This window comes from Clytia hemisphaerica, unplaced genomic scaffold (genome assembly GCF_902728285.1).
Source record: "Clytia hemisphaerica strain Z4C2 unplaced genomic scaffold, Clytia hemisphaerica genome assembly, whole genome shotgun sequence".
Classification (NCBI taxonomy): domain Eukaryota; kingdom Metazoa; phylum Cnidaria; class Hydrozoa; order Leptothecata; family Clytiidae; genus Clytia; species Clytia hemisphaerica.
In genome coordinates, this window is record NW_027103758.1 from 259,197 (window position 1) to 281,891 (window position 22,695).

The 22,695-nt window shown below is 36.0% G+C and overlaps 1 protein-coding gene across 1 annotated transcript in view; it reads right to left on the bottom strand.

The window, feature by feature from the left end:
• Positions 1-5,457: 5,457 nt before the first annotated feature.
• The window catches only part of LOC136805566 (putative leucine-rich repeat-containing protein DDB_G0290503), a 68,658-nt gene continuing 51,420 nt past the window's right edge, over positions 5,458-22,695 (bottom strand). The window contains exons 8-20 of the mRNA XM_067062132.1: positions 17,641-17,690; positions 16,826-17,498; positions 13,826-14,057; positions 13,271-13,591; positions 12,433-12,621; positions 10,784-10,851; positions 9,774-9,926; positions 9,627-9,681; positions 8,284-8,386; positions 7,243-7,431; positions 6,799-6,859; positions 5,919-5,973; positions 5,458-5,589 (exon numbers count right to left, since the gene is read on the bottom strand). Coding sequence (XP_066918233.1) covers positions 5,458-5,589; positions 5,919-5,973; positions 6,799-6,859; positions 7,243-7,431; positions 8,284-8,386; positions 9,627-9,681; positions 9,774-9,926; positions 10,784-10,851; positions 12,433-12,621; positions 13,271-13,591; positions 13,826-14,057; positions 16,826-17,498; positions 17,641-17,690 — 2,281 coding nt within the window. The remainder of the gene's footprint in view (positions 5,590-5,918; positions 5,974-6,798; positions 6,860-7,242; positions 7,432-8,283; positions 8,387-9,626; positions 9,682-9,773; positions 9,927-10,783; positions 10,852-12,432; positions 12,622-13,270; positions 13,592-13,825; positions 14,058-16,825; positions 17,499-17,640; positions 17,691-22,695) is intronic.

Sequence of the window (22,695 nt, forward strand, 5' to 3'; positions counted from 1 at the left end):
TATAGCCAAAACCCAGAAAAAGGTACAACCACCCCATGAAAGGTACAACCAGCCAGGAAAAAAGGTACAACCAGCCCAACCCACCACCCAGAAAAGGTACAATCAGCCAAAAAAATGTACAATCAGCCACAACCACCCATAACCACCCAGAAAAAAGGTGCCCACCACCAGGAAAAAAGGTACAACCAGCCACAACCCAGAGCAGCAGAAAAAGGTACAACCAGCCAGAAAAAAGGTTACAATCAGCCAAACCACCCAGAAAAAAGGTACAAAACCACAGACCCAGAAAAAGTTACAATCAGCCACACCAGCCCAAACCATCCAGAAAAAATGTACAAACCACCACCCAGAAAAAGGTACAACCAGCCACAACCACCCAGAAAATGTACAACCCCAGAAAAAGGTACAACCACCCATAAAATGTAACCAACCAAAAAAACCACCCAGGAAAAGGTACAACCAGCCACAACCACCCAGAAAAAGGTACAATCAGCCAGAAAAAAGGTACAATCAGCCACAACCAGCCACAACCATCCAGAAAAAGGTACAACCACCCAGAAAAAAAGGTAAACCAGCCACAAAACCCACAGAAAAAGGTACAATCAGCCAGAAAAAGGTACAATTGCCACAACCAGCCACAACCATCCAGAAAAAGGTACAACCAAAACACCAAAAAAAAAGGTACAACACCACAACCACCCAGAAAAGGTACAATCAGCCAGAAAAAGGTACAAATCAGCCACAACCCCCACAACCAACCACCCAGAAAAAAGGTACAACAACCCAGGAAAAAAAGGTACAACCAGCCACAACCACCCACCCAGAAAAGGTACAATCAGCCAAAAAAAGGTACAATCAGCCACAACCACCCACAACCACCCAGAAAAAGGTACAACCACCCAGAAAAAAAGGTACAACCAGCCACAACCACCCAGGAAAAGGTACAACCACCCAGGAAAAGGTACAACCACCCAGAAAAAGGTACAACCACCCAGAAAAAGGTACAATCAGCCAGAAAAAAGGTACCACCAGCCACAACCACCCAGAAAAAGGTACAATCAGCCAGAAAAAAGGTACAATCAGCCACAACCAGCCACAACCACCCAGGAAAAGGTACAACCACCCAGGAAAAGGTACAACCACCCAGAAAATGGTACAACCACCAAGGAAAAGCCACAACCACCCAGAAAATGGTACAACCACCCAGGAAAAGCCACAACCACCCAGAAAATGGTACAACCACCCAGGAAAAGGTACAACCACCCAGAAAATGATACAACCACCCAGGAAAAGCCACAACCACCCAAAAAATGGTACAACCACCCAGGAAAAGGTACAACCACCCAGAAAATGGTACAACCACCCAGGAAAAGCCACACCAACCACCCAGAAATGGTACAAACCACACCCGGAAAAGCCCACAACCACCCAGAAAATGGTACAACCACCCAGGAAAAGCCACAACCACCCAGAAAAAGGTACAACCACCCAGAAAAAGGTACAACCACCCAGAAAAAGGTACAACCACCCAGAAAAAGGTACAACCACCCAGAAAATGGTACAACCACCCAGGAAAAGGATATATATTTCTACCAATTGCCAGTCAAATGAAAACAAAACCTATAAAAAACTGACAATTAAAATATTATCAATATCCAAAAAAACTTAATTTCCAGGAAGGCCGACACTATTTTTCTGTTAGTTCTCTATAAGAGCTACCAGAACTTATCAGAAAATACACTGAACTTACTTACTTAATAAACGCTACAACAAATGAAAATGACATATGCTTATAGAAAATAATCATACCAATAGGCTTAAAAAGCCACACCGAAATGATATGCTTATAAACGAGAACCACGAGTCCTTTTTGACTCTCATTTTGACTCTCATTCGTGTTTTACAGCCAAACTAGCAACATCAAAAATGAAACAGACCAAATTAAACAGATAGTTCATTCATTATTGGTAAGATCTATAAATTATTAAACGATTCGTAATGGCCATCTCATTCTGGCCTCCAATGTTCTGCGGTATAAGGTATGCACCATTGATATCTTAATCCACCAATAGTTAATGACTAAGGTTTATAACATATAGCTAAGTGGATGGTTCCTGAGTTCTTATCCCTCAGAACACTTGATACATTTAATAGAACGAATGATAAAAAATCATCTATTAATACTGTTGAATATAAAATATATCATAATCCTGTGCTCATAACCATTATGAAACACGGGAAATTTTTAGAGAAACTCTGCCGCAAGAACTTCTTGCTTTCTCTTTCCAAAAGAGAATCCCCCCAATAGTATCGATTAGCATTTAGAGCAATGTTTTATTTTAGTACTAGTGTTATATCTCACTTTTATTTCTATTTGTGTAAATTTTTATGTGATATTCTAACAATTGCATCTTTACATTTTCATACAGAAAAGAAAAAATTACCTTTTTTGGCAAATAGATATTGTATTCATTACAGAACCTTTTGATATGATAAAAATATGAGGTCTATGAGGGCTGAATATGGAACTTTCTAAACCTTTGAAATCAAAGATCAAGGAAAAGGGTTGGTTTGAAAAATGTTACAGTATAAGTCTTTAAATTTGGGTTGTGGGTGGTTGTACCTTTTTTCCTGGGTGGTTGTACCTTTTTCTGGGTGGTTGTGGCTGGTTGTACCTTTTTCTGGGTGGTTGTACCTTTTCCTGGGTGGTTGTACCTTTTCCTGGGTGGTTGTGGCTGATTGTACCTTTTCTCCTGGGTGGTTGTACCTTTTTCTGGGTGGTTGTACCTTTTTCTGGGTGGTTGTGGCTGATTGTAGCTGATTGTACCTTTTCCTGGGTGGTTGTACCTTTTCCTGGGTGGTTGTGGCTGATTGTACCTTTTTTTCTGGGTGGTTGTACCTTTTTCTGGGTGGTTGTGGCTGATTGTAGCTGATTGTACCTTTTTTCTGGCTGATTGTACCTTTTTCTGGGTGGTTGTGGCTGGTTGTACCTTTTTTCCTGGGTGTTTGTACCTTTTTCTGGGTGGTTGTGGCTGATTGTACCTTTTTTCTGGCTGGTTTTACCTTTTTCTGGCTGGTTGTGGCTGGTTGTACCTTTTTTCTGGCTGGTTTTACCTTTTTCTGGCTGGTTGTGGCTGGTTGTACCTTTTTTCCTGGGTGTTTGTACCTTTTTCTGGGTGGTTGTGGCTGGTTGTACCTTTTCTCCTGGGTGGTTGTACCTTTTCCTGGGTGGTTGTACCTTTTTCTGGGTGGTTGTGGCTGGTTGTACCTTTTTTCCTGGCTGGTTGTACCTTTTCCTGGTGGTTGTACCCCCGGGGGGGGTACTAGGGTTGCGAGCTGACGGGGGGGGTGCCGCCCGACTTTTGAACTTTGGACCCTTACCGGGACTAAAAAGGAGAAAACAAAGGAAAATTTTTGGAATTTTACGACCCTTAGCGGGACTAATTTGACCAATTTTGACCAAATTTCGATCTTTCAGGGGGTAAAAAGTTGAAATTTTCCCATTTTTCCGACCCTTACTGGGACTGAAATTTGATTTTCTGATTTTTCCGACCCTTAGCGGGACTTTGGAAGTCCAAAAAAGGTACCCTTAAGGGCGGCACATACCGTACCCTCCATTTGCCTAAGTACCCCCCCCGGGGTTGTACCTTTTCCTGGGTGGTTGTACCTTTTTCTGGGTGGTTGTACCTTTTTCTGGGTGGTTGTGGCTGGTTGTACCTTTTTTCCTGGGTGGTTGTACCTTTTTCTGGGTGGTTGTGGGTGGTTGTAGCTGATTGTTACCTTTTTCTGCTGGCTGATTGTACCTTTTTCTGGTGGTTGTGGCTGGTTGTACCTTTTTTCCTGGGGTGGTTGTATCTTTTTCTGGGTGGTTGTGGTAATTGTGGCTGATTGTACCTTTTTTCTGGCTGGTTGTACCGTTTTTCCTGGGTGGTTGTGGCTGGTTTACCTTTTTTCCTTTCCTGCTGGTTGTACCTTTTCCTGGGGGTTGTACCTTTTTTCTGGATTGTAACCTTTTTCCTGGGGGTTTGTGGCTGGTTTGTACCTTTTTTCCTGGGTGTTTGTACCTTTTCCTGGGTGGTTGTACCTTTTTCTGGGTGGTTGTGGGTGGTTGTGGCTGATTGTACCTTTTTTCTGGCTTATTGTACCTTTTTCTGGGTGGTTGTGGCTGGTTGTACCTTTTTCCCTGGGTGGTTGTACCTTTTTCTGGGTGGTTGTGGGTTGTTGTGGCTGGTTGTGGCTGATTGTGGCTGGTTGTGGCTGGTTGTGGCTGATTGTGGCTGGTTGTGGCTGGTTGCGTATTTTAGTATTACCCATTATTTATTATTTAAAGGTCTGATTGTAGCAGTTTAAGATTTTGAAAAAAATGAAAAAAACTCGACCCCAGGCCCAAAAATCAAAATTTTCAAAAAAGAAATATGGTTTGTCTCTTAGCCAATCAGATTGCTTATATTTTTCAAGTTCAGGAAAGGAAAACAAAATTGGAGTTATGGAGCCAAAAAAGGGGAACATTCGATATATGGAGGTTTTTTTATATGAGTTTATTAGGAGATTTTCATGCTGCCAACGAATTTGTTCTAGTTAAGGAGACGTTCGAGTAATAGAGGTTCGAGTTATGGAGACTCTACTGTATTTAAAAAAGTAAGCTCATCTCCAGGATAAGATGATTAAAACTTCGGGCATTACGATACGCTTATAAAAAAGTGTAGGCTAAAAAAATAGAAAAAAGGGCTCGGTACTGAAAGGGTTAACTCTTTTTTTATAAGAACAATCAGGCTTAGACTGAAACAATAGGTCTATTATTCTAGACAATAGAAAAAATAAGAACAAACTTATGCTTAACTCAAATTTCATGGTTCTTATAAAGAAAGAGCGTAACGAGGGTTCATAACAAGAAAATGTCAAAGTGAGGAACGTTGCTATTAATGTAGTCATGTGTGTTTAAAAAAATGACCTGAATGTAAAGCTCAGATTAAGCACAACATGTATATTAATATATATATATGTATTAATGTATAGTAAAAAATGTATAACAAAAGAAAGTAAAGCTAAGTTTGTTAAAAATCAAGGAACCCGCACAAATGGGATAGGCCAAATCAGCAGTTTTTATTGGAATCATAAAGCAAAGGTCAAACAATTGCATTGTGACCGTTTTTTTCATTTTTTTGGCAATGACTTCTTTAAGAAGAGATGCTTTATTCTATCGACCTCTTTGCACGAATATATGTCAACCTGAAATATCAGACAATAGTTTTCTATCGACTTCTTTTATTTGTCGAGAATGTAAATCAATCTGCTCAAGCAGACAAGGTTTATATTTTTCCGTGTTAAGATAATGTCCTGGGTGGAAAATTTTTGAAAAACTAATTAGCGGGGGGTCCCCGAGAGTACTCCATTCGAAATTCTCATTGACGAAAATAATTTTTTGTCTCAAAACATGACAGTTAATTCTTCCCCAGTCTATTTGAACTGACTAAACCATTTGAACTTATTTGTTCTGTAATAGTCAATTTTATTTAATACCTTCGAAGTATTACTCTTAACCTCGTTTTCATCCAAACCATGATTATTTTGAAGTCGCTTGATGATTTCCTGAAGGAAAGGAAAAACGAAAGTTACGTGATGAAGGTTTTATGAGTTTTACCAAAACTTTAACTTGACTCCAGCAAATGGTTACATCATTCCATCGGAAGATTTCAATTTGGGAAAATTATCTCATGTCATGAAAAAACAGATTCTACTTTATGACGTCAAAATTTGAAGGCACGTCCAAAATTTGAGGGCACGTAGGCACAAAGGCACGTAGGGCACGTCATTTAACAGACTCGAAAAAACAATATCTAGCTATCTTTTCTTTTTACTGGCAGCCTTAGAGTAAAATTAATGAAAATCGTCACCAGTCTATAAATGTTATCATGTACCTCATTCGACAAGACTTGCAATTCTAATATTTCCTTGAACCAAGTTTCCGTATTTCTGAAAGCAAAAGAAAGGTATGTTATAAATCTGTTTGCAAGAGTGCTGCCTTAAAATTTTCACCGGATTTCTGAATATGTATTCTTTATTTTCGCGTTGCACATTTTTCGAGTTCTGGGAAAAAATATTACTTCCAAGGTTTGAATGAAAACCACGCGGGCTTCGCAACTTACGTAGGAAAATAAATAGAGGATTCAAATTCTACACGAGATTCAGTCCAAGCCTTCGACTTTGGCTTATTGTTTAAAAGATGTAATCTCATGGTTGATTGAAATTCGATTGACGTTTTTGCTTACGTTAATTTGTAATTTCCCGCAAACTTGTAATTTCCCTCCTAGCTTTTGTAATTTCCCTCCTAGATTTTGTAATTTCCCGCAAAAGTGAAATTTTCATCGTTTGGAAATTCATCACCTTTTTCGACATTCTTACTAACTTCAAAGGCTTAAGTAAATGGAATACTATCCAATTAAAACTCGATTCGCGTTTCTATGACTTTTTTGAGACCTCTTTTTAAATTTTCAGATTGATTTCCAGTGTTAAATTGACGTCTTTCAAAATTGTTAGAATTTCAATCCAAACCATGAGATTAACCAGGAATCCCATGCTTGTTTTCGTGAAATTCTGGATAAATTACCCTCGGTCAAATTTCGAAATGTTTTAAATTTCCCTCGTTGCACTCGGGAAATTTCAAAAAATTTCAAAATTGACCTCAGGAAATTTATCCCGAATTTCCCTTATAACCATGAGATTACTAGTACTAATTTTCATAATTCGAATTGAATGAAACAAATTTACTTAATTTTAAATCAAATCAAAACAATTTACTTGATTAGGAAAAGGTCAATATCTGAGTTGATTGTTCTCAAGTTGTCAATGATCTTCAAATCTAAAAAACAATTGAAGAATGAAAATAATTTGTAGTCTACTAATTCATTGTGTTGAGAGGCCCGGTGGAAGCGGGGAGACTGGAGAGACCTCAGCCTCCCCACTTTTGAGTAAATGATATTTTTTTCTAAAATTTGTAGAGAATTGGTTGAACAGTACAGCCGATGAAATGGAAGTTGGTTTTTAGAATATAGGTAATCAATCAATTCGAACCGAACAAAAAGGTGAAAAATACATACTTAGCTGTAACAGGGACCCCTCAAAAAATGACAAATACCCAAAAAAAATTTGCTCACTAAAAAAGCTATCAATAAATGACAAAATTTTCGAATCTATTTTAAAAGAATGAAAAAACTCAATAATCTCAAACAGATTATCACATACCAAATTCTTTTAATTTATAATCATAGTCTTTGTGAAGTTTTTCCAGTATCTTGTTGGCATTTTGTAAATCCTGTTTAGAGACTTTCAACCCATCCTCTATGGAGGAGAGTTCTCTCTGTTTTTGCTCTCCTTCCTCTGTCATTTGCTTGATTTCTTCCGTAAAATGTTTCGCATCCATGAAACGTCGTTCTGATCAAAAGTATAAGAATAAGAAACTTTGTCAGAATCATTTTTAAGAACACAAGGCTCGATTTTAGGCAGAGCAAATTAAGAACAACACCAGCCTCATATTTCAGTTTTGACTGAGAAAACGTTGGATTTACGGGTACACGGTGTTTTCCATTTCATCATTGACATTTTAACCTTCTTGGAGAAAATCATACTAAAGTATTCTTACGGTATATTCTTAGGTTTAGGTCCAACCAAGCCTAAATCTAGACCTGGCATTTTTGTGAAGGTTTTTAGCATTGCTGAGGATGATTGGCATTTTAAAGGTAAAATGTTCTTAAAATCGAGATTCATTGGTTCAGTTACCTAATTCCACGATGGTGTTATTTTTTAGCATAATCTTAATTTCATGGCCAATTTCATCATGAATATTCTTACAACAAATCGTGTATTTCATTTAAGCCAATAAAGTGAATATGAGCATATTATACATATTTTCGACCGTAGCCGCGCAGTCAGGCGCGTGCCGCCTAATTATTTAAGTAACCCCTAAACTCGATCAAATCCTTTTTTGACACATTTTTCTATTGTCTATAGGTGTGAAAAAGGGCTGGAACGGTTTTAGTGGGATAAAGCGGACAAAAAATGCCCGAGCGGCAATTGGCGGCTACGGTCGAAAAGGTGTATTAAGAAGAATTGATAGCATTCAAGCCTGAAAATCACGAAAAAATATGTAAAAAAAAAAGATAATTAAAGTTTATTCAAATTATTTAAGCAAAGTAATGATTAGCCTCAGAGGTGACGTGACGTTCATTTGAAAAAAAACAACAGTCCTTTAAATGCTAAGAAAGCAAAATGACGAAAAACAAGTACCAGCTATGGCAGATTGTTTCGCTTTCTTTTTCTCCGTTATCTGGTCTTCCAAGTTATTCAAAGAACGTTTTAACATTCCAATGCTACTTTCATCACTGTGGACCTATACAAAGGAAAGTGTTTTATAGATGGTTGACAATGTGCGTCCGTAGTGCAAAAGTAGAGCATTCGGCTACGATGCACAAGGTTGTACGTTCAATCCGGGTCATACCGCAGACTTCGTACTAATGACAAAAATGGCACTTGATGCCTCTCTACTTGGTGATCGGCAATTAAAAAAAGGATCAAATGTAAGTGGATCCATCCAAGGAAAAAGAGAGGTGTCCTCCCTTACCTTCGGGTAGATTGCTTCGAAAGAGTACCTTTCAAAGTTAGCATTTTTTTGACTTTTTAGCTTAAAATCTCGCTGAAAAGACTCGCTTTTGATTTTTTTTTGCTTGACCATGAAGCCCAATTCAATTCCTACGAGTCTAACAGTTTTTTCGATAAATTATATAAAACTTTATAATAGACGATATCGGCTTAACGTGAAAACCCAGATTTGATCCCCGAATATTGCCCACAATACTTTGCGCGGAAAAAAGTTCACCGTGAAATTTTTCCGCACAAAGCATTGTGGGCAATATTCGGGGATCAAATCTGAGTTTTCACGTTAAGCCGATATCGTCTATTGCTTCCGGCCGCACCTCTGTCTGCGGCCACAAACTTCAGTACTACTAGCTTGACAATGTCATGATTCTTCAAATAAAATCACAAAAATAAATTGTGCCAAAAAAACAGCACAAAACTTTTCGTTGCGGATTTAACTGAATTCTCGCGTGAACAGGCTTTGTTATAGGTTATTGTTAACCAGTTACTTTTTCGAAGCGGGCTACATGGCTTTTTTCGCAATGCAATTGGTTCTTTTCGCATGACGACGGGCCTACATTGTCCAGAGTTGCCCGTCGTTAGGAAAATTCATTGTGACGTCACTTTTTCAAAGGAAAATGAACAATGCGTTGACATCATTTCTCTCATTTTTTATTTCTGACGTCAGAAATTATAGCAATTTTTTATCTCTTTTCGCTTGTTTTTTCTGCTTTATTTCGCTATTTTTCCTGGATAAAGCGCTAAAAATCAATCAAAGTTGAAGGAAACGGTTAACAAATACAATAATGACCGGTTTTTTTCGGGCTGTACTGAAAATATTGCCCTCGGTCAACGCAACAACCTCGCAAGCTCGGTCGTTACTTGACCTCGGGCAATATTTCTCAGTACAGCCCTCACTAACCGGTCATTATTGTATTAATTATATCAAAGTCATATTCTCGTAAATAGCGGAAATAATTCGTTTTCTTTCATACCTTTTCTTTTAAAGATTGCGTATTTGCTTCCTCTTGTAATAAGTTTTCTTTCATCCTGAATAAAACGAAAGTACAGGAAAATACACAGAAAAAGGTCAAGACTTTCGAAAATCAAAGGTCATTGTAGTAAATATTGACCGTAGATACCTTTGAATGGTTGCATCATCTTCCCTGATGAAAGAATTGACATCAAGAATGACATCGATTGAAAATTCACCATAAGTATCGTTAACACGTGTCTCATGGTATGATTCCAACTCTTCTATGTTTCGTTTGAGATCACCTAACAATTCTTTATTTCTATAAAAAAGAAAGAAGGTATTTCTTGATTTGACAATTTACCATCTTATTGCGGTTGGGGAAGAGGTCTCGGTCATAAAATAGTCTAGCATACTAGATGACTAATAAAGACATGATAGAAAATAAGCATCAAATTAATGGAAGGGACGAATTGTATTTTATATTAACTGGTATTATCCTGTAACAATAGACCTTTTCATAAATTACGTCACGAACATCACTTGCCTCGTATTCAAACAATTACCATGGTGATTACATCCCTTGAGACATTAAATGATTTCTTTTTATGAATAGAAAGTAGTTTTAATAAAATTTGCTGGGAGTTAATCACCTTAGCAATAATTTCAAAACGAGGCAAGTGATGTTCGTGACGTAATTTATGAAAAGGTCTATTATCGCATGAATAATATAACACTCATATTACACGCTTTTTTTATAAGAATGGTGTAAATCCATTTCATCATGGATATTCTTAACTTTTTTGGGAAAATCATCCTAAAATATTCTTACAGCATTCTTAGGTTAGGATCCTAATTCAGACTATAGATTAAACATTTAGTACATACGTCTCAAGCATAAAATGGCATTTTTGTGAAAGGAGTGTGAGTCGCTTACTTGATAATTTATAATTGAAAATGCTCTAAAAATGGCATTCTTCTTGAGTAGCAAAATTCCATGATGGTGATATTCTTAGCATATTCTTAGTTTTTTGGCCATTTTCATCATGTACATTCTTATAAAGTGTATTCTTATAAAAAAAAGCGTGTACTTTATTACACGGATAATAAACAACTCCATTATAATCAAAGGTAAAAAAAAAAGTTACGTTTAACCAAATTATCTAGGTACTCACTCACCTTTCTCTAGTCTCCAAGACCTTTGTTTTTGATTTATTGGTTTCCTCAATCCTTGTTTTTAATTCGTCCTGTAAAACATGGTGATTTATAAAACAATGAATTTTTACATTTTTACATTTTTACATTTTACTACGGTTATTCTTAGCATTTTATTACCTTTTATTGTCAATAGTTAATCAATATGTTCCCTAAGGGATTACAACTTTTTGTACATTTTGTTGAGATTTTTTCGAAGAAGTTTTACACTTGACAATCGTTCAGCGTGAAACTGACAGTAGTGTAATTTTTTACTGACAAATAAAATTATGATATTGATACAGCTCTTCGACTTTTTGTTGACATCGAGCACTCTTTACGAGTTAGTTCATGTAATGTTTCCAGCTCACCCAAAATGACACTAATACGCATGCGTAATTTGCCGTTCTTTTCAACCACAAGCAGTTAATTCCCGTGACAATCAAAGAGGAATGAATCTCTAGGGGTGGAACAGTCACTTTCGGTCGGGGTTGTGGACGGCGAAATATGAAATTTGTCGTTCTTTAAAAATTTGTCGTTCTTTTTGTCGCTTTTTAATAGTTATTTGTCGTTCTTTTTAGATGATCTGGAAACGTTAGATGAACAGTCTCTTACAACGGAAATAACTTGCTTTGTTTCTGATTTATGAAACATTTAGAACCCAGAGGGGTTTAACCATTGAGTTTAAAGCCCGAAGGGCTAGAGAAGGATCTCTAACCTTTCTCAGGCAAGAAAAAGTGAAGCCTTAAAAAATGCGCCGTATTTTTGACGACAGATTGAATCTAGCAATTCCTTTGTTTACGATTGATACTTTTTTCGAATTTTAGCGGTAAATTTTAGTTTCAATCTGTCATTTGTGTAAAAACCAGGCGATCCGCTCAAGGCCGAGCAACTTTGGTAGGATTTGTTGGCTTCAAATCCTACCAAAGAGATTGACTTCTAGCCTTCGGCTTCTACTTCATTGGGTTTAACTTTATCTCTGAGCAGATTCAGATTACTCTGCGCATCACACGTATTCACTCAAAAGGGTCATGGCTCCGTAAGAGAATCTGCCCAGGTTGGCTTACCGCTTTTATCTTTGCCGTCTAGATTTGGGATGAATATTAAATGAGCTTTTGAGCGCGGCGATTGGCTTAAACAAAACAATCTCACCAAAATTAAACGTCAATCATATACATAAACAATAAATAAACCTTAGAACGAAGTCGGTTTCGTTTTCGTTTTCAATCAAAACGAAACGCAATTTTGAATGGTTTTCTGGAAGGTCAGATTATCACATTCGCCATATCCCTCTAGATGGTCTAGGGCAAATCGTGGTATGCGCAAAATGGATGATCCGTTAAGAGATTAGGGTTAACTAGGCCTGACAAATGAGGAACTTATTAAACAGTTTATTTTGAATTTTTGTGACCCTTGACATGGTGATTTTCGAAGTTTGAGCCGACCCTTAAGTAGGTGCACTCTTATGACTAATACCCCTATCCTGCATGCAAGATGAATATCTTAAGTTGTTTGACTAAAAAGGATTCACTATAAAAGTCAAAATATCAAAAGGAAACGAAATTCAAAAAATTTAATATATCACCCCTTATCACCCCGATATAGCACATTTTGTATAAGAAGAACAGACTTACCATTTTTTGATTAATATTTCCTTCTTCTTCGTTTATCTCACGCCTCTTTTGTTCGATCGTTTGCAAACGAGGCTGGAATTCGGTTTTAATGATATCAATATTTTGGTCGATCTGATCGATTTTAGAAGCGTATGTTGTTTCTTCAGTTCGTAAAGCTTGTAGTTTTGCTTCTAGTTCTTCAATTTGTTGCTGTGAGGAATAAAGGAAGTCAGTCACGTTACAGATATTGCACTCAGAAATACACAGTGAACAAAAATAGCGTCATTCTTTAAACATTTTAGTGCTTTTTTAAAAATAAGAATATACTTTATAAGAATGTCCATGATTAAAATGCCCAAAATATTAAGAATATACTAAGAATATCACTATCATCGAATTTTTCTACTCAAGCTAAAAATGCAATTTTTAGAGCATTTTTAATTATGAATTGTCAATTACCCCCAAGTAAGGCTCACCTCGGGCTTGAGACGTATGTACTAAATGTTAAATCTATTCTGAATTAGTATCCTAACCTAAGATCGCTAAGAGTGCTGTAAGAATATTTTAGGATGATTTTCCCAAAAAAAGTTAAGAATATCCATGATGAAATGATCAGAAAAAGGAAAGGAAAAACATTTTTTTGCTTACATCAGCATAATATAACAATAGGCCGACACTGTCCTGATATGAAATATGTGTCTGATAATAAACGGGAACTCTTATGTAAAAATAACACCTTCAACATTTTTCAAACATTAGGAAGAAATCTTTTGCAATCTTTTGAGGGCACCCTTTTGAAAATCATGAAAATTTCAAACAAGACGTGAATATAAAAATCAACAAAAAATGGGAGAAGTACCTTGACATTATTTTGTTTGTCGACCAATTCCTGCCTATCTCCCTTCAGCTTAGATGTTTTCTTATCCATCTGATCGTTCAATATTTGGTGATTTTGTTCATAATGTTCCTTGTCCAAAGCCAGATGACTCAATTCTCGATCCAGTTTTAGTTTATCTTCTTTATTTTGTAGTTCTGTGTCATGGAAATCTGTTTCATCTGTTTTCTTTTGTATCCTCTCCTCTTGGAGATTCATAGTTTGTTTGTATTCGTCCAAGAGCTCATCTCTCGTTCCCAAACTTTTTGTCAAGGTGTTTTTGTACAATTGGAACAGTTCGGTTATCTGTAAAATGTACAAACAGGTAAGAATATAATTTACAAAGCAGTGGTCAAAGCAAATTAGCACATATTCTTCAAACTTTGGTGAATTATGCAGGATTTTGTTTCTTAATAGACTTTATTGAGACGGAACTGGAAATATTGCAGACAAATGCCCTACCAAAAGGAGGCTGTGGAGTGAATAAACCTCGGAATTAATAAAATTTCAACTAATATCTTTTAGGCACAATCACTTCACCTTGGGGTCGAAAACTGGGTATTGATATTTGAAATTATCCAGACTGTCCGTTAAACTTTTGATTTGTTGTTGTATCTCAAATGCTTTGTCGAAATCCTCTTTCTCCGCGTAAACGTGTTGTTCCAGGCGTAACTTTTCAATTTGCGAGGGGATTGTGTCGATATCGACTTTAGAGGATTGCCAATGGTTTAGTGTATCTTCTTTGTGTTTTTGTAAGGTTTCTGCTTCTTTCCTAAATGAAAGAAAAGGTTAGCTTTATAGGTTTATCTTTAGCAGACAACACTTTTCTACCGGGTGAAAAGGAACACAACTCTTGTATGGGGAATAGTGTTATTAATCAATGGTCTGTATTGAAATTTGGATTTAGCTATAAATTGCTATAAACCAATTTTTGATCAAATTTTTAAATTAATAGTAAGCTTATGGTAGCGCTTTTAATTGGGTCAATTTATATTATAATAAACCAGCTGCGCTGGAAGGTCAGCCTAAATTGCTTAATATGATTAGAAAGATATGTTGTTAAAAATTGATATGATTTACTAAAACGAGAGTGAAAAAATCATCAAATTTACGTTTGTATACAATATGGATTAAAAATATGCCATGTTACAATCTGTATGACAGAATAATTATTCGTCTCTTAATTAGGATAGATATTTAGATAATAAAAATTAGATATACAGATGAACAGCAACAAAAGGCTACATCAACAACAGATTCATGAAAATAAAAATCCTTGCAAGGAAGTTAAAAGCAAGGCATACTGTACTGTACTGTACTGTACTTATCAAAAATCACAAAATTGTATACACTTTTCATTTTTCACTAAGCTTAGACTTATAATTATATTCTAGCTCAAGCTGGACAAAAGATCAAAAAAGTTTCAAAAACAAAGATGCTGTAAATCAGTAAAAGTTAAAATGGTGTCATTCTTATTCATCTTAAAACTGCAGAGAAATAGTTTAGCTTAAAACCCCGGGGGGGGGGGGGTACTTAGGCAAAAATAGGTGCTGGGTATGTGCGGACGGTAAGGGTCGGGTTTTTCACCTTTCAAAGTCTCTCTAAGGGTTGCAAAAATCAGGAAATTTCAAAGTAGTCTCTCTAAGGGTGGGAAAAATCACGATTTTTAGAAAAAAAAATTGATTTTGAGAGAAAAAATTACAAAAAAGTCTCACTAAGGGTAGGAAATTTTTGAAAATCAGAGAAAATTTTTCGAAAAAGTCTCTCTAAGAGTCACTTTTTCACTAAAATTTGGTCTCTCTAAGGGTCGGTTTTCGGAGGTCCCGTCCACACATACCCCTCATCCACCAACCCTAGTACCCCCCCCCCCGGGCTTAAAACTACATGTTTTTTATAATAAGCAATGAAAAATTCAAAAAAAGTTTACACCGATCTAAAATTTATTCAAATTTAAAGTTTTATGTTTAGCATACCCGGTGTCATCCCAGAAAGACTGTAATTATTGTACTGTATTTTCCCTAATCTGAGCCTAAATATGCTTAAAAGTGCAATATTTATCTATTAAAAAATATTTGATCCATTTATATACATTTATTATTTATCATTATTAGTCCAAAATGTATAAGTGTCCGCCATCAAATCACAGTGAAAAAATGCAAGTCTAGAAAAACATAATTTCTGTCAATAATTTGATGAAGAATACTTCAGCCTTTCTGAAATTTACATAGGCGCTGCACTTTAAATATATATAGTTGATTAATTTCCATTTACGCTTGATCATAATTATCTCCAAGTCAAAAAGAACAAATGCAAGTGTCTGCTTTCAAATCGCAGTGAAAACTTAAGTCTAGAAAAAATCATTTTTACATCAATAATTTGATGAAGAACTTCGGTCTTTCTCAAATTTACATAGGAGCTGTACTTTAATATACTTCATCAATTTCCATTTACGCTTTATCATAATTATCTCCAAGTCGGTCTAAAAAAACAAGCGTAACTGCCAGTGAAAAAGGCAAGTCTAGAAAAAAATCATTTTTGCGTCAATAATTTGATGAAGAACTTCGGTCTTTCTCAAATTCACATAGGAGCGGTACTTTAACATACTTGATCAATTTCCATTTACACTTTATCAATATTATCTCCAAGTCCAGAAGAACAAGCATATAAAATGCCTATCAAATCAAAAGATAGAAAACACTCAAGTTCGAGAAAACATTATTTTTGTGAATAATCAGATAATTAAGCTGTGAGCTGTAATATATATACACTCCATCAAATTCCAGTAATTGTTGGTGGTTATTCTATATTCAAGTCCAAAATGAAAAAATATGTTTTCATGCTACAAAATAAATAAATGAGGTCTATAGCATGTAAAAAAATAACTCACAATTCAGGAAAAAACTTGAGCAAATAAGTTAAAATCTTCATACTTTAAAGAAAAGAACATCCTTATAATTTAACTCCAGTGTTGCATCTTCCTTAGTTATAAGTTTAAAAGCCATTTCAACAAGATGTAATGATTGTATAAATAAAAGCTGGCAAGAGAAGACTTATTGCTTGAGCCGACATCTTGAAACACCACATTATGATCTGTAAAAACAACGCACGCAAGTACGCAAAAAGTTAACCCGATCGGAAGAAAGTTTAGAAATCAAAGTGATATCGGGAAATCGGAATAAAAAAACCAAACTCTTAAGTTGCGGCGGCGGCTGGAAAAAAGGGACTTGAAGGGTCATCGGGGCTGACCAATAATTTTTCTCTTAAGATGTGGCGACCCAAACTAAACCGAGATGCAGTAACATTAATGTACTTCCTTCAGCTATTCTAAAGCATTAGAATGGAAAGTGATATTTACACATACATGTATTTTCATGACACAAGCAAAGCCAACTCTGTCGGAGAAGATGTAACCATACACGCTCTATTTTTATAAGAATACACTTTATAAGAATGTCCATGATGAAAATGGCCAAGAAATTAAGGATATGGTAAGAATATCACCTTCATCAAAAATATTCAAGAAATATTACAAATACATACCATAAATCTTGTTTTCTCATGTTTAAATTCTCCATGCTCAAACTAAACTGTTCATCTTCAGTGAGCTGCAAAGAGAAGCTGACATTGCCGTCATCGTTGTTGGTGGTATTCTTCTGATCACCAGCAACCTGCTTCAATACCCTGTCAGCAGCAGTTGAAGATTCAACAATAGAAACAGGTTCTCCACCACCAGTGTGGTCATCTGTTTCGACTTCAACATTCGAGATTCCAGTTTCTGATTCTTTACTTGTAACTTTGTCATCAATTTTTATTGAAGTTGGATCTACTTTACTGTCCACTCTATTTTTTTCTGCACTTTCTAAAGCATTCGTTGAATCTGTACATTCAAAGTTCATATCGACATCAAAAAGATCATTTTGAGCAATATCTTCACTAGTGGGCTGATTTTGTTCAATAATAGTTTCATGTTCAATGAGAATTTCATCCGGTCGTTTCTTGCCATCGCTGATAGCTTCTTTGCGAAAGGTGACATCAACATTATCTTCGGAAGGTTCAATATTTTTATTTTCCGTAGACTCGTTCTCAGACGTAGCCTGTTCAATGGACAGTGAATTCTCTCTCTCAGTTTTTACAGCAGATTCAGCAAGTTGTTTTGTGTCCGCTTGTTTAGTGTCGTCATCACCTTGACCAGTGCCTTCCCAATGTTCATTGTCTGAAATACAAACATAACGTGGAATTCATTGGCGTTCTTAAATTAAAACGTGTGACACTGTATATTTTATTTAGGACTGATTTGATCAAGATTATTTGCACTTGAAAGTAATTTCAACAGATTTTTCTGGAACATCTTTTACCTGTCTTGAGCTTGTTGTCATCCTCTTTGTTCTCTTTTCGCTTCTCAGTTCTGTAAAGGAAATAAATAATATTATGAAAATATCAAGGGGATTCAACCAGATTCAACAAGGATCTTACACAAGTCTACAAAATTCAAAAGTCAAACCTGACCATTTTTTGAAATCTTCAGCATGTGGCCTGTCCAAAAGTTTTAAGGGGATAGACAGCACAACAACAAACGGCAAACTTTCTCAGATTTTAACCCAACCAAAAATTTCTAAAATTTGAATGCCACAACAATCAACATCGACTGAAGTTAGGAATTCTAGAGGAAGGGGTGTGTTGCTTCTTGCTTTCTTTAGATCTGATTTGATAACGAACAAGCTAGATGCTGAATGGACGTACCTGATGATGAAAGTTGGATAGCAATGCGAGGAGAAAAAAATCAGTCAAAAAATATAGCATTTAGCGAAAATGCATAACGCAATAAATTCATCATTGATTGTTGATGGGGGGAGAGGGAAGGGTTGTAAGGAAAAAATAAATAGAAAATTCTGGTCACAAAAATCAGTTTTATTGACAATTGAATCACGTTTGATGGTGAGCATTGTTATCAATAATGTTTTTGTGTGAAAAACATAGAAATACAAGGAAAAAATCTAATGAAAATCTGCAAAAACGGCGATTTCCGGCATTTTCAACCGAAAAAAAAAATTTCTCAAAAATTGAACTCAGCTATGTTTTGAGCATTGCAAATACGCATCTTTCTGCAAAAAATCAGAAAAAACTTTTGATGAAAATTCGAGAAAATGTAAAAAAACCGGTTTTTCCGGCATATTTCCGGCATTTTCGGCCGGAAAAAAATGTTTTTTAAAAATCGGGCTCCGTCACATTTTAGGTATTGTCATATTGCATCAGTGTTTAAAATTTCATGAAAAAATGTAAATTACAGCTCGAGAAATTCAAGAAATACCGTCTTTCCGGCAAAAATAGGTTGTTCCGGCGATTTTTAAATAGCTCCAGCTTCAAAAATCAATTTTATTGAAAATTGAAACATATTTTATGGTGGGCATTGCTATTAAGGTGGTTCCCCACTGGAAATACTAAAATGCTCAATATTGGTCCAATAAACTTGATATTTGGTCACATGAAAGTATTTGAGGCAAAAATAAATTTTTTTAAAAAAAATTTTCAATTTCCCTAATTTTCCTCATTTTGAGCATGATTTATTAGCCATTTAGAGGGCTCCATTCTGCAGTAAATGGAGGACGCAATTTTGATCAGAATATTTTCATATTTTGCAGGTGCATTTTATATAGAATTTTCCATGTTCCCTATAAATTTCTAAGAGTTTGGACTATTTTTTGTTGAGCTATGCTATTTTAAGTACGCAGTTATTAATTTGGCAAAACTTGGAGAAACTTCAAATCGTCACATTGAGCTCAATTCTTTTGCTGTCTTAAAGAAATTTATAGGGAACATGCATAATTCTAATATAAACATTCCCTGAAAATTTCAAGTGAAAAACTCAAACCGTTCTTGGGTTATTTTCTGCAGACTTTCTAAAAATTAAATGGAGAAAATCACGTTTAAAGTTTTTTCTTTGCATTTTAGCCAAGAAAAGGACAAAGAAGGTCTAATTGACCAATCTTTTTGCTTTGTTCTAAAAGTTGGACATATCAGCAGTCATTTAAAGTCTTAAAAGTCACTTTGATCACAAACGGCGAGCACTAACGGCGAGCCTTGTCAAATTTCCTTTAAATCTTAGGCGCAAAATAACTCCTTGTGGTGGGCGGGGAAATTCCCCAATGACCAAAAAATTTCCCCAGAAGTGAAGTTCAACCAACAGGAAGTCTTTCTAGGTCAACTTTGAAAATGGTATTTTCCGGTGGGGAACCACTTTAATAATGTTTTTGAATGAAAAAACAACCAATTGTAAGGTAAAAGTCCAATGAAAATCCAGAAAAACGGCGATTTCCGGCATATTTCCGGCATTCTCGGACGGAAAAAAAAATTTCTCAAAAATCAAACTCGGCCATGTTTTGAACAATATTAATACGCATCTTTGAGCAAAAAAAATCTGAAAAAACTAATGATAAAATCTTTTTAGGTATTGTCATTTTACATCAGTGTGCAAAATTTCATAAAAAAATATAAAGTACAGCTCGAGAAATTCAAGAAATACCGTTTTTCCGGCGAAAATCGGCTGTTCCGGCGATTTTTAGAAAGTTCCGGCTTCAAAAATCAGTTTTATTGACAATTGAACCATGCTTGATCGTGGACATTGCTATTAACAATGTTTTAGTGTGAAAAAACAACCAATTATAAGGAAAAAGTCCGATGAAAGTCTGCAAAAACGGCGATTTCCGGCATATTTCCGGCATTTTCGGCCGGAAAAGAATTTTTCTTAAAAATCGGACTCTGCTATGTTTTGGGTATTGCTAATACGCATCTTTGAGCAAAAAATCTGAAAAAACTTATGATGAAATCTCGAGAAAATGCCAAAAAACCGGTTTTTCCGGTATATTTCCAGCATTTTCGCCTGAAAATGATTTTTTTTCGAAAATCGGGCTCCGTCACATTTTGGGCATTACCATTTTGCATCATTGTGCCAAAATCAAAAAAAACTAATGAGCCAATCTCGAGAAAAGCTGGTAACAGACGGACGGACGAACGAACGAACGGACGAACGGACATTGGTTAATTTATAGGACCTCCAAGGTAGGTCCAAAAAGCACGTTGAAAGGCGCCGACCAATGCACCGTTTTTATAGTGACCATATAATCGGGGGATGAGTGACTCCGATTTTTAAGTCTTGATTGACTTTTTCCTGGAATGATGGCATTGCGTTCAAGATAATAAGCAGAGAACAAGCTTTAGCAGTCTTAGCATCTTAGCGCATGCTGCGTATGACGTAATTGGTCAGCCAAAGCTGAGCTTTCAAATCGGTTTTTTCCATGCGCTAGCGACGACGCGTCCGTTTAAAAAAAGGGTTTCCCCGATTTTTCCGATTTATTCCTGATTTGACTTTCGGTTTCTTTTCGGAAAATCGGGATACGCTCGCGTTCCCTGCGCGAATATTCTTGCATCAGCCATTACCTCCCTAATAACGTGCCACTTAAATTCTTTACCCGTTTCTTGTTTGTGAAAACATTGAAATTAGCTAAGCAATAATTGGCCAGTTTTGTTCGTGTAAATTTTAAATTGGCTGGCTGATTAGAAGGACGAAGTAGGTTCATTTCACAAGGGATGAGAGTTTTGTTTCTGCTTCATTTCAAAGTGTATATAAGTACTGATTTATCATTACTTACATTCCAAAAAAATAAGACAGCAGCGTTTCATTTTTCAAATCAACAAAGATAGCTAGAGCAGAAGACCAACGAATCTCTTCGATTTGTGTTGTGTATGGACTGTTTAGCTATGCTGGCCCATTGAAAGGTAAATCGAGGTTATTATCAATTTTTATGCGTTTATAGTTTTAACTACCTTTGGAATGTTACATTAGTATCCTTTCTTAGCGTTGACTTTTTTGTAAATTTCATCTCAAAACAAAATGTTTTTTTCTCAGCCATGTGTTTCATGGCATCATATCCAGACGGTGTCAATCAAACAACTTTTGCATTCGATTGGGTTCAATTGCGTTCAATTGATTCAGCGTTTGATTTGTTAGATTGACACCGTCTGACCACATGGCCATGTTTTCTTTCCACTGGCTTATTTTTATTCATATGCAATCATGGACAAAAGGTTGTAGACTTTTCAAAAATTGAGAAAAATCTCTCAAAATGCCCTACTTTCCCCTCTCCCCCCTCTGCAATGTTGTAGTACTGGTGCTGGCATCGCTACACGGCAATATCACAATTCATTTTCTATCAACATTGTGGGGAGAGGAAATTTCTAAAAGTCTACAAACCTTTTGTACATGATTGTGGGTTGTGTTTTTATTCCATAATAATCTAACTATAATTATTTTCATCTCTTCTGTCTTCAGGTGAAGGAGCTTGATGGGTGACTTTTAACTACCGACTGGCTGAATCAGCAGTGCTTTGGTGGGTGAACGTGCACAACAGGAGCAGCATTATGACTGTATGAACAGATTGTGATTGATGGAGAATAATTTAAAATGGTCCTGCTGAATATAAATTGTGCCAGTTCATTATTTCGTGTAATTGCAATGATTACGAGACAAAAGTCAAAGAGAGGAAAAACCTTTTAGAAGATGACTGACTGGAAAGCAGAATCAAAATGATAATTAATGGTTGCTATTTTCGTCATTGAAGATTTCTTCAATATTTGTTCGATATAACGGAATCATTTTGATTTGGTTTGATTGATTCCATCGCTCTTGCTGGCTCTCAAGAGATTTTTGTTCATTGGAGCTTGACCAATTACAATAAGACCAATTTATATTTGTACGATAAAGTGATAACAAAAGCATGATTGATATGATGGCATTAGCCCAAAAGACAACTTAAATGATAAAAGTACCTATATGTGACTTATGATGCTAGCTCGAATATATTTTCAAACAAGATCGTAAACATTTTCAAAAAATGCGTAAGTCAATATATAAGGTAGATATCAGATTAGGGATCAAAGCCCGTTTGCCGCGTTGATTTTTATACTCAAACTCGCTATTATTAACACTTTTAATTGAATCTTTATTCCCATGAGTCTGCTAAATCACGCGCCCTATATTTTTCATGCGCCCACGCGCCTCGCGCGCCTCACGCGCCTTGCTTTTTCACGCGCCCATACTTTTCACGCGCCTTAATTCTTTTCACGCGCCCTTAAATTTTCACGCGCCCTAATTTTTTTAACGCGCCCTTAAATTTTCACGCGCCCATATTTTTCACACACTTATAATTTAATTGCTTTTTGACCCATCTCACCTTGAAAACAAAAAAATGTACATCTCCTTTTTCTAAGCGTTGTGAATCAATAATATCTGGGTTGTTCTAGATTTTATCTTAAGATTTTCCAAAATTTTCGGTATTTTCATAATAAGGGGGTTTCCACTTAAGGGTGTTTTTGCTCCCTCTAGAAACTTACTATAATATAAAATATATATAATA